Source organism: Macaca fascicularis, chromosome 12 (assembly GCF_037993035.2).
Source record: "Macaca fascicularis isolate 582-1 chromosome 12, T2T-MFA8v1.1".
Taxonomy (NCBI): domain Eukaryota; kingdom Metazoa; phylum Chordata; class Mammalia; order Primates; family Cercopithecidae; genus Macaca; species Macaca fascicularis.
The window spans coordinates 36,395,533-36,409,124 of NC_088386.1; the positions used below are offsets into that span (position 1 = coordinate 36,395,533).

General features: G+C 34.2%; 1 protein-coding gene across 3 annotated transcripts in view; it reads right to left on the bottom strand.

The window, feature by feature from the left end:
- Positions 1-13,592, bottom strand: part of LRP1B (LDL receptor related protein 1B) — a 1,954,889-nt gene that overhangs the window by 705,562 nt on the left and 1,235,735 nt on the right. For all 3 annotated transcript variants that reach the window (XR_012421093.1, XM_005573071.4, XM_015433154.3), the window contains exon 21: positions 8,475-8,657. Coding sequence is in view for 2 of the 3 variants with exons in the window: in XM_005573071.4 (XP_005573128.4) it covers positions 8,475-8,657 (183 nt within the window). In the remaining variant the exon portion in view is untranslated. The remainder of the gene's footprint in view (positions 1-8,474; positions 8,658-13,592) is intronic.

Consider the following 13,592-nt stretch of genomic DNA (forward strand, 5'->3'; position numbering starts at 1 on the left):
AGAAATATTCTATAGGGCTGGTTCCAGAAAGAAAAAAAAGGGCTGTGTTTAGAAATGTTTCATATAGAACCCATCGTATAATTCTAACGAAATCACTATACCATTATGGGATATTTTCGGTTCTAATAATCCAGATTGGTTTTCCACAATGATTAAATTCATCATTTTATTCTGTATTCACTGATACAACAATAGGGGAAAGAAAACAAAACAATCCAAAAATAGACAAGAATAATGTTTTGCCATTCACAGAAGCCCACAGAGAATTTTCATTACACAGCAGATCAGAACAGAGTATGATGCTACTGTCAAAGTTAAATCCACATGTGTGCCAGTCAGTTCTGTTACATTCTTCTGCTAAAGATCACTTGTCCTTAACTAATAACACTACTCTGGAACTTGATTTCAAAATGTATGTTGCTTATTCCAATGGAATCTAGAGTGGAAGGTAGATGAGTCAGCACCAAACTATCACAACTTTTGAAAAGGTAGTCAATCAAAAAAGGACACACTAAAAGTTATGATATCTTCTCAGTCATTCTTCCTAGCCACTTTTCCCCCATACTTAGAGACAAACAATGACAATAGTTTTATTGTGAATTCTTCCAGAAATGTTTTTGTTATACAGAGAATACACTTTTACTTTCTTTTCACTTAAACAATATTACATGCTATGCCCACTCTTGCACTCCTTCACTTTCACTCAACATGTAATCACAGAGAAGTGTTCATGTCAGTGCATTATAATGACTTCCAAATCTGTAAGGCATTCTACTATACAGAAATATCATATTAGCACCTAGTGCCCTATTTTGTCCTATTTAGGTTATTTGCAACATTTATCTATTAAAAGCAATTTCATGGCAAATGAACATTTGAAAAGATACTCAAAATAATATATCATTAGGAAAATGCAAATTAAAACAACAATGAGATACAACTGTACACCTATCAGAGTGATGAAAATCTGGAACAGTGACAACACTAAAGGTGTACAAGGATATAGAGCAACAGAAACTTTCATTCATCACAAGTGAATGAAGGCAAAATGGTACAGCCACTTTGAAAGACAATGAAGCCATTACTTACAAATACTGAACATACTCTGACCCTACTATCCTGCAAATGGACTCCTTGGTCTTTACCCAAATGAATTAACAATTTATGTCCACTCAAAAACCTGCATGTACATATTTATAACTGTTTTATTCATAATTGCCAGGATTTGGAAACAAAGATGTCCTTCAGTGGGTGAACAGATTAAAAAATTGTGGTACAATGAAATATTATTCAAAGCTTAAATAAATCTACTACCAAGCCATGAAAAGACATGGAGGAAACTCAAATGCATATTACAAGGTGAAAGAAGTCAATATGGCAAGTCTACATACTATGTGATTTCAACGACATGACACTCTAGAAAAGGCAAAACCATGGAGACAGTAAAAAGATAAGCAGCTTCCAGAAGGTAAGGGGGAGGGAAGAATAAACAGGGTACGAAAGGTTTTTAGAGCAGTGAAATTATTCTGCTTGATACTATAATGATGGATACATGTCATCATATATTTGTCAAGATCCATAGAATATTCAACATCTAAAGTAAACCCTCATGTAAACCATAGACTTTGGATGAGAAAGATGTGTCACTGTAGGTTCATTTATTATAACAAATGTACCATTCTGGTGCAGTATACTGACAGTAAAGAGAGCTGTGCATGTGAAGGTGGTGGGAGTATATAGGAAGTCTTGGTACTTTCTGCTCAATTTTGCTGTGAACCTAAAATTGGTCTAAAAAAAGTCTATTTTTTAAAAAGTCATAAACATTTTGATATATAATACTACCCATTTTATTCAGTTAATACCTAGGAATCCAACCTATAAGGGATGTAAAGGACCTCTTCAAGGAGAACTACAAACCACTGCTCAGTGAAATAAAAGAGGACACAAACAAATGGAAGAACATACCATGCTCATGGATAGGAAGAATCAATATTGTGAAAATGGCCATACTGCCCAAGGTAATTTATATATTCAATGCCATCCCCATTAAGCTACCAATGACTTTCTTCACAGAATTGGAAAAAAAAAAAAAAAAAAAAAAAAAACTGCTTTAAAGTTCATATGGAACCAAAAAAGACCCCTCACTGCCAAGCCAATCCTAAGCCAAAAGAACAAAGCTGGAGGCATCACGCTACCTGACTTCAAACTATACTACAAGGCTACAGTAACCAAAACAGCATGGTACTGGTACCAAAACAGAGATATAGACCAACGGAACAGAACAGAGCCCTCAGAAATAATACCACACATCTACAGCCATCTGATCTTTGACAAACCTGACAAAGACAAGAAATGGGGAAAGGATTCCCTATTTAATAAATGGTGCTGGGAAAATTGGCTGGTCACAAGTAGAAAGCTGAAACTGGATCCTTTCCTTACTCCTTATACGAAAGTTAATTCAAGACGGATTAGAGACTTAAATGTTAGACCTAAAACCATAAAAACCCTAGAAGAAAACCTAAGTAATACCATTCAGGACATAGGCATGGGCAAGGACTTCATGTCTAAAACACCAAAAGCAATGGCAACAAAAGCCAAAATTGACAAATGGGATCTAATTAAACTAAAGAGTTTCTGCACAGCAAAAGAAACTACCACCAGAGTGAACAGGCAACCTACAGAATGGGAGAAAATTTTTGCAATCTACTCATCTGACAAAGGGCTAATATCCAGAACCTACAAAAAACTCAAACAAATTTACAAGAAAAAGACAAACAACCCCATCAAAAAGTGGGCAAAGGATATGAACAGACACTTCTCAAAAGAAGACATTCACATAGCCAAAAGACACATGAGAAAATGCTCATCATCACTGACCATCAGAGAAATGCAAATCAAAACCACAATGAGATACCATCTCACACCAGTTAGAATGGCGATCATTAAAAAATCAGGAAACAACAGGTGCTGGAGAGGATGTGGAGAAATAGGAACATTTTTACACTGTTGGTGGGACTGTAAACTAGTTCGACCATTGTGGAAGACAGTGTGGCGATTCCTCAAGGATCTAGAACTAGAAATACCATTTGACCCAGCCATCCCGTTACTGGGGATATACCCAAAGGATTATAAATCATGCTGCTATAAAGACACATGCACACATATGTCTATTGTAGCACTATTCACAATAGCAAAGACTTGGAATCAACCCAAATGTCCATCAGTGACAGATTGGATTAAGAAAATGTGGCATATATACACCATGGAATACTATGCAGCCATAAAAAAGGATGAGTTTGTGTCCTTTGTAGGGACATGGATGCAGCTGGAAACCATCATTCTCAGCAAACTATCGCAAGAACAGAAAAACAAACACTGCATGTTCTCACTCATAGGTGGGAATTGAACAATGAGATCATCTGGACCCAGGAAGGGGAACATCACACACCGGGGCCTATTGTGAGGAGGAGGGAGGAGGGAGGGATAGCATTAGGAGATATACCTAATGTAAATGACGAGTTAATGGGTGCAGCACACCAACATGGCACATGTATACATATGTAACAAACCTGCACGTTGTGCACATGTACCCTAGAACTTAAAATATAATAATACAAAAAGAATGATTTCTCAATTAACCCACTGATTGTTTTGAACTGTGATCCTAGTTTTCAAATACATTTTTAAAAATCATTCCACTGTAGATTTCTAATATTTGTGTGTGTAGAGAATGCTTTTTGTAAATTGCCAATTATTTGAAATACTTTTAAGACTTCTTTGGAACCTAACATATGGTCAAATTTGAAATAGTTTTCTATAACTTTGATGTACATGGAAGAGTATATATGTATTGGTTTAAGTTTATTAAACACATTTAATAAAGCTTTAAATAAATATCTTTGTACATCTCACTCCTCAAATGCATGAATATATCTATGTGATAAATTCCTAGAGGTGGAATTGTGGGTAAAATTGGAGACAAATTGTAAACATTGAAATATATTGCTTTCCACAGAGGTTCACCAGTCTCCACTGAAAGCAAAGTGTCTGCTTTCTCTACTCTCACCAACATAGGTATTACTGTGCTTATTTATTATCAATCAACGGATGTCAAAATAATGCAATCCCACTGTGGTTTTCAACCACATTTTTTTATAGGTGTTATGGATGGAATGTTTGTGTCCAGATCAAATTCATGTTGAAATCCTAATCTCCAATGTGATGGTATTGGGAGGACTGGGAGGTAATCAGTTATGAGAGTAGAACCCACATATCATAAGAAGATTGCCATCTGCAAACCAGGAAGAGTGCCTTAGACAGACACCAGGTTTCCCAGTTCTTGATCTTGGACTTCTCAGTCTCTAGAACTGTGAGCAATAAATGTCTGTTGTTTAAACAACTCAGTTTATGATAATTTGTTATAGCAGCCTGAAGTAAGATAGTCTCATTCTCCACCTTTTCTGTTGCAATTATTCTGCTTGTCATATTTGTGCTGAATTCTTAGTCATTTTAAGAGTAAAACTTTTCTCTTTTTCTTTTTGGAGGTCTCAATGTACTTAAACTTATTTTTCAGACATATAGCTTATTGTCATTTAATCATGAATAATTTATTTTGTAATGACTGATTTTGATGAGATAGTTTTCTTCATGTATGTTAAAATTCTGGTTTGTAATCTCATCTTGGATCAGAACTTTCATTTTTTTCTCTCTGACTTTATGAGTTTACTTGTGCCTAACTACAAGCATTGCTGCTTCGACTCTGGCCCACCCCATTATTTCCAGTACTCTTGGTTCAGAAGTACAATTTATATATATATATATTTGTGTGAGATTCTATACTAAAACAATATTGGACTTTTATCAGATTCAATCTCCAAAGCAGACAGAAGTTCAGCTTAATTGCCTTGCCTGTGTCCTCCCATCTCTTTAGGTACAAGACTTCATTTAAGTAACCACCACTGGCGGCAACTGGCAGTGATACATAAATATTTTCAATTCTCCTTTCAAAAGCAAATGGAGTTTCTTTCCAGGTTCTGATTTCCAGTACTGCCTGCCTCCAGATCCCAGCTTCATGTGGGACAGCTTTATTTCTATTGACCCTAAGATTTGAGTACCTGTTCATTTCTGCTAGCCTACTACCCAATCCAATAAGGTATTCAGCTTTAGCTTACCACTTGACACTGTGCTACATTTCTGTTACTTACAGATACATATTTTTTGTTCATAAGGCAGTATCTCCTTTATTTTATCCTGTTATATTTTGTCATCACTTCCGTGTGTTGAGAAGTGAAAACAGGGAAGCAGAAAGTTCAGAGTGTAAACTTGAAGTCTCACCTTCACATGAATTCCTTTTTTATTGTCTTAATGACATTAGATTACTTGTGTGAATACACAACTATTTATTACTATCCCTACTGATAAGCAATATATTATTTCTAACCTTTTACTATTAAAAATAAAATGGCTTATTGAATATCTTTGTTCATATATAACCTTATACAATCCTACTCTTCTTTACATGAATTTCTAGAAGTAGGACAGAAGGATTAAAGTTACATTCCTACAAAGAGCTGCAGGGCCTATTTTCCCGGTACTTTGCCATCACTATGTAATATCAAACTTCTCTTTAATTTTTCTAATCTGAAGAATGGCATTTCTGAGTTTCTTTTCCATGACAGAGTGACTGAAAATACACTTCCCTTTTCCCCAGTTACAATACAACTGCTATTTGTTAGTCTGGAGTGTAAGAGAACAGATGTGGCACAATGCACTTCTTGGTCAAAAATAGGTCCTTTGAGATTAGAAGTTCTTAAATGATGACTGTTGTATTGTACTTGAGGTTAGCTCTCATTCTCATCTTTATAGGAATATAAAAACCAATGTGCTTATGTTTTGAACACCAATAGATGACAATTTATGTATTAAAAAGCTATTCTAACTACCATATATAAATTAATCAGCCTGAAAACTTTTGAATGTTCAAACTAACATTTTAAAAATCTTTGAAAATAATCATGAACTCTGGATTGAACATTGTGGGTAAAGGTCTTGCAGCTTGTAAAACTGAGAATTTAAAATAAATGAAAAAATATCAAAAGGTTTGTAGATGAATACATATTTTAAACCATTGTTTATATTTGTGGTTCATTTTAATGACTGCAATGTTCACAGAAGTCTATCATAAATGTGACTTTGTAATTGTGCAACTCTTCCAAAGTTGGATAAATTGTGGTTTACTATATCCAAAACACAGATCAAATTAGAAGCAGATGGATAAATTATTGCCTTTCACTTTTTTCTTTTAAAGTGAAACATATGTTTTATCACAGTTTCTTTTTACATCAAATTTTTGCTTACCTAAAAACTATTTGTTAGAAACATCTGATATTTAATTAACAGCATTATTAAACAGATAATCCAAATCTCAAGTCACCACATATAAAAGTGTCTCAGAAAATTCAGTTCTCTAAAGATAACCAGCCTTCCTCATCATACTTCAGATTTATTTTTATGTTGAACCATATTCACAGGAAGTTGTTTTATTAGTGTTAATTGCAAAATATCAATACACATTTTAAAATAAATCACAAGCACTTAGAATATTCTCTTAAATTTACTTAATCATACTATTTATTATTTACATGCTTGGTCTGCAATTATTTTTTTCTCAACTGAAAGTTCAAACTAGTTTTTACTAACACATAGCTTTGAGAATTTACATTACTGTGAATCTCTTTATAATTTATTTCCGTATAGAGAAATTGCAGCCTGGTTTTATGTTTTGATCTAAATTTGCTTTAATAGCATATCCAAGTAGTTGAAACTCAGGATTTTCCATATTGGTTTATATTTTGTTTTAACAAAGCTTTGCCAGTTTCTTTTTCATATATGTTTTAAAAACTGTTAGCTGCTACATTTTAAGATTAACACAATCAAGAAAATGCCAGAAGTTATATGGGGAAAATATATACAACCTATGCTTTGAAGTATATTAGCTCGAGTCAAATAATTGGCTCTTTGGCATTAGAATTGCCCTATTAAATAAAACTTATTTATGCCGTCAATAATTCATTCATTTGACAATAATTCATCTATTAATTTTCAATTAATGCGTGTTCCAAAAAGACCATTTCTAAACTTAAAATCACATTTTTTCTAACAAATTACCCTAAAATTATGAGTCTTCATGTAACAATTGAAGAGAGTCACATAATTGTGAAAAACATTGTTGAAAAAAACATTTTGGAAACACAATTTCCTGGCTAGGAACAGGCTTCAGGAGTATGTATTTATCTATACCTATGTTAGCTTGCATTTATTTTTCTTATTTCTTATTGGAATCCGTAATTGTAACCAAGAGGCATGTTTAAGAAAAGAAAGACAGTGCCTTTCTATACCTTTAAATGCACATCGGCCATGTGGTTTTCACAGTGTTTTCTTATACCCTTTAGTTCTCATTTGTACTTTTTGTTAGAATATGTAAAAATAGGGAGCAAAAGAAATCACTAAGAGCTCATGATTAGGCAACTGAAAAACAATTTCACATCAAAGAGAGATTCCAGAGATGATATCCTGAAATCTACAGAAAATTATTTCCATGGATTATTTGGAGGATGATATCAAGCATTTCACAAATTACACCACAATAGCTCATTGTAATCTAGTTTTCTCTAAACTTCAACACATCATCTGGCATAAAGAGGGAAGAAAATAAGTTTATAATTTCAACTGGAACCCAGTATATACAATAAAACATAGTAGAATATAAGATATTCTATTACTATGACTTCTCCATTTTGGTTTCCTATTTGTACACACACACACACACACACACACACACACACACACGAAACCAAAATGGAACAGGCATAGTAATAGGGTATCTTTATAAAACACAACAATAGCCTCAGTGACTCTTGGATCAAATCTTTAAATGGCAGCCAATATCTTTGTCATAACAGAATTAAGCAATAGTACAGTAATATTTAGGAAATTAGTTGAAAATAAATACACATAATTCTGTCTTTCTTTTCTAAGTAATCTTCATTTAAATTTTAGGGTGAGGAGTTATCCACAGAAAGAGAAATGCTGCCAGCTGGTTTATCATACTTATCTCTCTCTTGATTCTGAATTTCCAGATTCTGTATTCCAGATTGCCTGGTTTAAAATCCCAAATCTCAAATAAATAAATAAATAAATTCAAATAAAATCCTAAATCTGACATGTTGGCTCTGTGAGTGTGAGCCAGTTAAAAACTTCTCCTTGCCTCATGAATTCATGCAGAGAACATTCATAGAATTATTCTGGCCCCATTGATAGTTCTCCCTAAACGTTAACTACTATTATTATACATGAGCACATCTACCAGAAATATAAGACTACTTTTTACAAAGGTGAGATACAGAGTCAGGATGGGCCAAAAGGATTCCACACTCAGGGAGCCCCAATAGAAGCCAAAAGCAATGTTCACTTACCTGTACTCCAACAGGAAAACTTGGTTTTGTGGTCACATAATCGTATGGTACCATTGCAACCTTTTTCATCACTACCATCTTCACAATCTTTTTCTCCATCACAGCGCCACAGATCAGGAATGCAGTTACCATCAGGGTGGCATTGAAATTCATTTCCATTACAACCAGCAGGAGAATGAATCTCTTAATTTGAAATGAGGAAGAGAGAAGCAGAGACGGGCAAGATAGGAGAGAAATTATGATTTTACTTGTTGGTTGTTTTTATTTCACATTTTTTTCTTTCTTCAGGCATTATTATAGTGCTAGAGAGAATACATTTTTACTTTAGATGGTTAATAGGTATAAATCTCTCTAGTATTTTCTAATTCATTTAAATAACATTAAGAGTCAGAGAAAATGATGTTTCTTGCCTCCCCTAAAATTTCTGAAAGTACTATGTACATTAGAAAAGAAAAAGTAAGATAATTTGTGGATATTCTGTTGTGGTTTTTACTCATGTCTAAAGGATGAGATCTCTCAAGGGCTTTTCTCTAAGACACATAAATTACGTTATACATTCTAATCTTAAGACCTTGGCTGATTTTCTTATCTTTCTCTAGGTAATTTCTTTCAAATTATTAAGAAGCAAATAACCAAAAACTAGTAAGTACTTTCTGACTAACAAAATCTTTGAAGAATAGCATCCAAAATTCTGAGAAATAGATATAAAAAATCAGGTAATAAATGTAAATTCTGGACATAGGACTTCAATTCTAGAATCAGAATAGACACTTAAATGTTAAGAATTTAATTTAATGAAATACTATATATTCAAATGTATCAATTAATAATTCATAACAATGACCAGGTAACATTATTGCCCCAAATCTGCTGATTAAAAATATAGGATAAATTCTGCAGGTAAACATAAATAAAAGTAAGAAAATATAAATGCTAGGATACAGATGTTTGGCAGTTTAACAATTGAATAACATGACTGAACTGCAGCTTATTAAAACTTGTGTTAACGTCTAATGATATATTAATCTGTATTTCCAAATACTATGGTAAATAAATATTTTAGTAGATATTTTTAGACCAAAGTTTTAATGTAACAAATTTATTGTGTACCTTGTATAGCTCTATCCAGCAATTAATGTATAAGCTACCTATAGCAGCAATTGATCTTTATAATTATGATAAATTTGAAGCAGGTTCAAGTGAATTTCTCATTATTTATTGCACTGGTTTGGTAGATATCTATGGTTATAAATTAAGGTTAATCTAATGTCAAAGCTAATAATAACACTGATATCACCAAAGCAGTCACTTACTCTTTTGAGACTTCTATTTGTTCAGTGCGAATGCACCAAGGGTTGATGTGAGAATTAAATTAGATATCTATAAAGGATTAATTCAATTACAAAGTTTTGTTGCTGTTATTTTCTATAATATAAATGGTTCAGTTCTGTATTTTTCTTTATTTAAAGACTTTCAGCAACTATAATCTGTCAGGTGATACAATACTATAAAGATGTGCAAGATGGACTTGACCATACATCATAAATATTGCTAGTGCAGTAATGCTGAACCGATAAATAACCAAAGAAAAACAACTCTGTGTAAGCAAGGGTAAAGAAGTTCTGTTGGCTGGTGGGCGCGGTGGCTCAAGCCGGTAATCCCAGCACTTTGGGAGGCCCAGGCGGGTGGATTACGAGGTCAGGAGATCGAGACCATCCTGGCTAACACGGTGAAACCCTGTCTCTACTAAAAAATACAAAAAAACTAGCCGGGCGAGGTGGCGGGCGCCTGTAGTCCCAGCTACTCAGGAGGCTGAGGCAGAAGAATGGTGTAAACCTGGGAGGCAGAGCTTGCAGTGAGCCGAGATAGTGCCACTGCACTCCAGCCTGGGTGACAGAGAGAGACTTTGTCTCAAAAAAAAAAAAAAAAAAAAAAAAAAAAGTTCTGTTGGTCAAAAACATGAATTGTAATTTATAGAAAACCATTAGGACTAATTTTCAAAAGTGATCACCGCTAAGAACACATACAATTAGTAAAGCATTGAGTTTTATCTTGCTTTAAATCCCCTTCCCAAAACAAAAACTTTATTTTTCTAGTATTCTAGCTATCTAATTCATTCTCACTTTGGACATACCATCTTTTATGGTTAGACAAAATTCTTGGTTTGTATACAAACAATCAATCACACACAATCAATAAAATGGTAAAGTCTGTGCACAAGGGCAAGATATATATACAATGTGATATAGCAATTTCCCACCATATTTATTTAGCATCTGCAGAGTTCCCTATATAGAAATATATTCATTGATTCAAACAAATGTATTTAGAAAATATCTGGAAGAAGAAAATAAGAAATAACAATGCAACAATAAAAAAGAAAAATCAATAAATGATATAGTATAGTAACTATTTGTATCATATTTACATCGTATTAGGTATTATATGTAACACAGAGATGATTTAAAGTATATTATGGGAGGATGTGCATAGGTTACATGCAAGCACTACATCATTTCATATAAGAAACTTGAGCATTCTTGAATTTCGATATCTTCAGGGTCCTGAAACCAATCCCCAGTGGATGTGGAGGGATGACTGTATGACATAGCTACTATAGTTGTAAAGAATTATTTGGGGACTGGTTTCATAAACAAGATATTGTGAAGTCTTTAAGCCTAGGCTATAACTTGAAAATTCTATATTAGCTCAATATTCAGGAAGAAGAAAAGAGACAACTCAGACAGACCTCCAAGGCCCATTCAGCTCTGTGCATCATTTTATGTGAAGAGGCCAGCTTCCATGCAGCAATGAAAGGCCTTTTTGTTCTTTTTTCCTTCTACTTAACTTTCCTCAAAAACAAAACAAAATATGCCTTGGCTCATCTGACTTTTATAGCCTGTAGCATGAGCTCAACCAATAACATTTAAAAATTGTATTTCAGGTAATTATCAGAGATTCCAAATGTTTAATAAAGAATGGAAGATGCAATCTATTGATTTTTCTACATTCTCCAAAATAAGAGTCAAAGACTGGCAGCTCATATATTGAAACTGTTCCTCAGTATGTTCAATTTGACAAACACACTATTGGTCTTTTAAAAATCTGAGAATTTTCAGTAAAAACCTAGACTCTCCAGTACCTTGAAAATTAGGGAGAGTCTTGGGTTGGCATCCTTGCAAAGTTAACTGCTACCTGCATTATATGTGGCCAAACTCAGTTACATTAGCACCTTCCTTTTATAAAGATCAAAGCAGAATCTTTGAGGAGAGAGAGTATGCTGTTATTGTGTAAGGTTTTTTCCATTTGCTTTGCTTGCTATTGTTTGATTTATTTGTGCTTCATAAGTTAATCCACTCATTTGTTTTCTTATTCTAAATAAATATTTACCTTATAAATTTAAATACAAATGTTATATTTACCTGGAGATTTTCTTTCTTTTTTTCTTTTTAAGCTACCCATGTCTAAACCTCTGTATGCTGGCATAACATCTATTAAGGGTCACCACAAACAACTGCATTATAATAACATAAAACAAGGGTATAGTCCGAAGAAGAAAATACAATTTAATATTGTGAACTTTCAAACCTAAAGAGGATAACAATTTTCTAATAAAGCACATACACATCACTAATGTGTAGCTCCTTGTCTTGGTTATATTATTCTCCCCAGCCTGGATTGCCTTCCTGTCTTCAGAACGTCACCTATTAATGTCAGTAATTTTTGCTGTTGTTCTTACTGTCATTGTTTCTGAGACAGGGTCTTGCTCTGTCACCCAGGCTGTAGTACAGTGGTATGATCATGGCTCACTGCAGCCTCAACCTCCTGGGCTTATACAGTTCTCCCACCTCAGCCTCTCAAGTAGCTGGGACCACAGGTGTGTTCCACCACACCCGGCTAATAAACAACAACAACAACAACAAAACTGTACAGATGGGGTCTCACTTTGTTCCCTAGACTGGTCTTGAACTCCTGGCCTCAAGCGATTCTCCCGCCTCAGCCTCCCAAAGTGCTGGGATTCCAGGCGTGGAATCCCAGCTAATGAATGGGATTTTTAGGACTCATTTGCCTTTAAAAAAAATACCTAGGATTGGGTTTGTAGATTCAGAGACTTCATGAGTAGATTTTAGAGGATTTGCAGAAGCTCAGAAATAATACATGATGCTTTTTATTGATACGCATTTTTTTTTCCTGTGTCAGAAAGTTAGAGCTTTTGACTCTCAAGGTGGTCTTCAAGAGCAATGCCAAGACCTCACATTTCTCTGAGTGTTTATCTCCCATTCGGTGTACCTTGCATGGATACGGCAGCCTAGATGGCATTCCATTTTGCTTATACTTTACATTAATTACATTAGATTGAACCCAGTGGAAAAAGGACCAATCATCAGCTCCTTTTGATTAAAATTAAATAGATAGGTCAGGCACAGTGACTCACACCTGTACTCCCAGCAATTTGGGAAGCCAAGGCACATGGATCACCTGAGGTCAGAGTTCGAGACCATCCTGTCCAACATGGTGAAGCCCTGTCTCTACTAAAGATACAAAAATTAGTTAGGTATGGTGGCTCATGCCGGCAATCCCCGTTACTTGGGAGGCTGAGGCATGAGAATCACTTGAACCCAGGAGGCAGAGATTGCAATGAGCCAAGATCGTGCTACTGCACTCCAGCCTGGGGGACAGAGGGAGACTCTGTCTCAAATAAATAAATGGAATTGCCTATTGAAAGCATCCCATATTACAGAAATGATTAATTTTCCTGTAGTTATGCACATAAGTAGCAGAGATGAGATTCAAACCCACATAAATTTAGAGTCTGCTCAGATTTATGATTGTACCATTTTTAACTTCTTGTATGGTTTTTCTCATATAAAAACTCAAGACCAAAAATAGAATGCATTCATATAATCAAAAAGCATTTATAAACTCATTAATTTTCATATTTAAATCATTGCTGTCCAGCCTGTTTGTTTTCTAATAAAATTTAACATTTATTTTACGCTATTGTAAGATCATGATAAAATTTGTTCTTTTACAAAAAGTTCAATACATTTCCTGTTGTGTGAGGCAGACTAGTATTACAACATGGCAGGCATTTTTTTTTTGTTGTTTTTTTGAGAT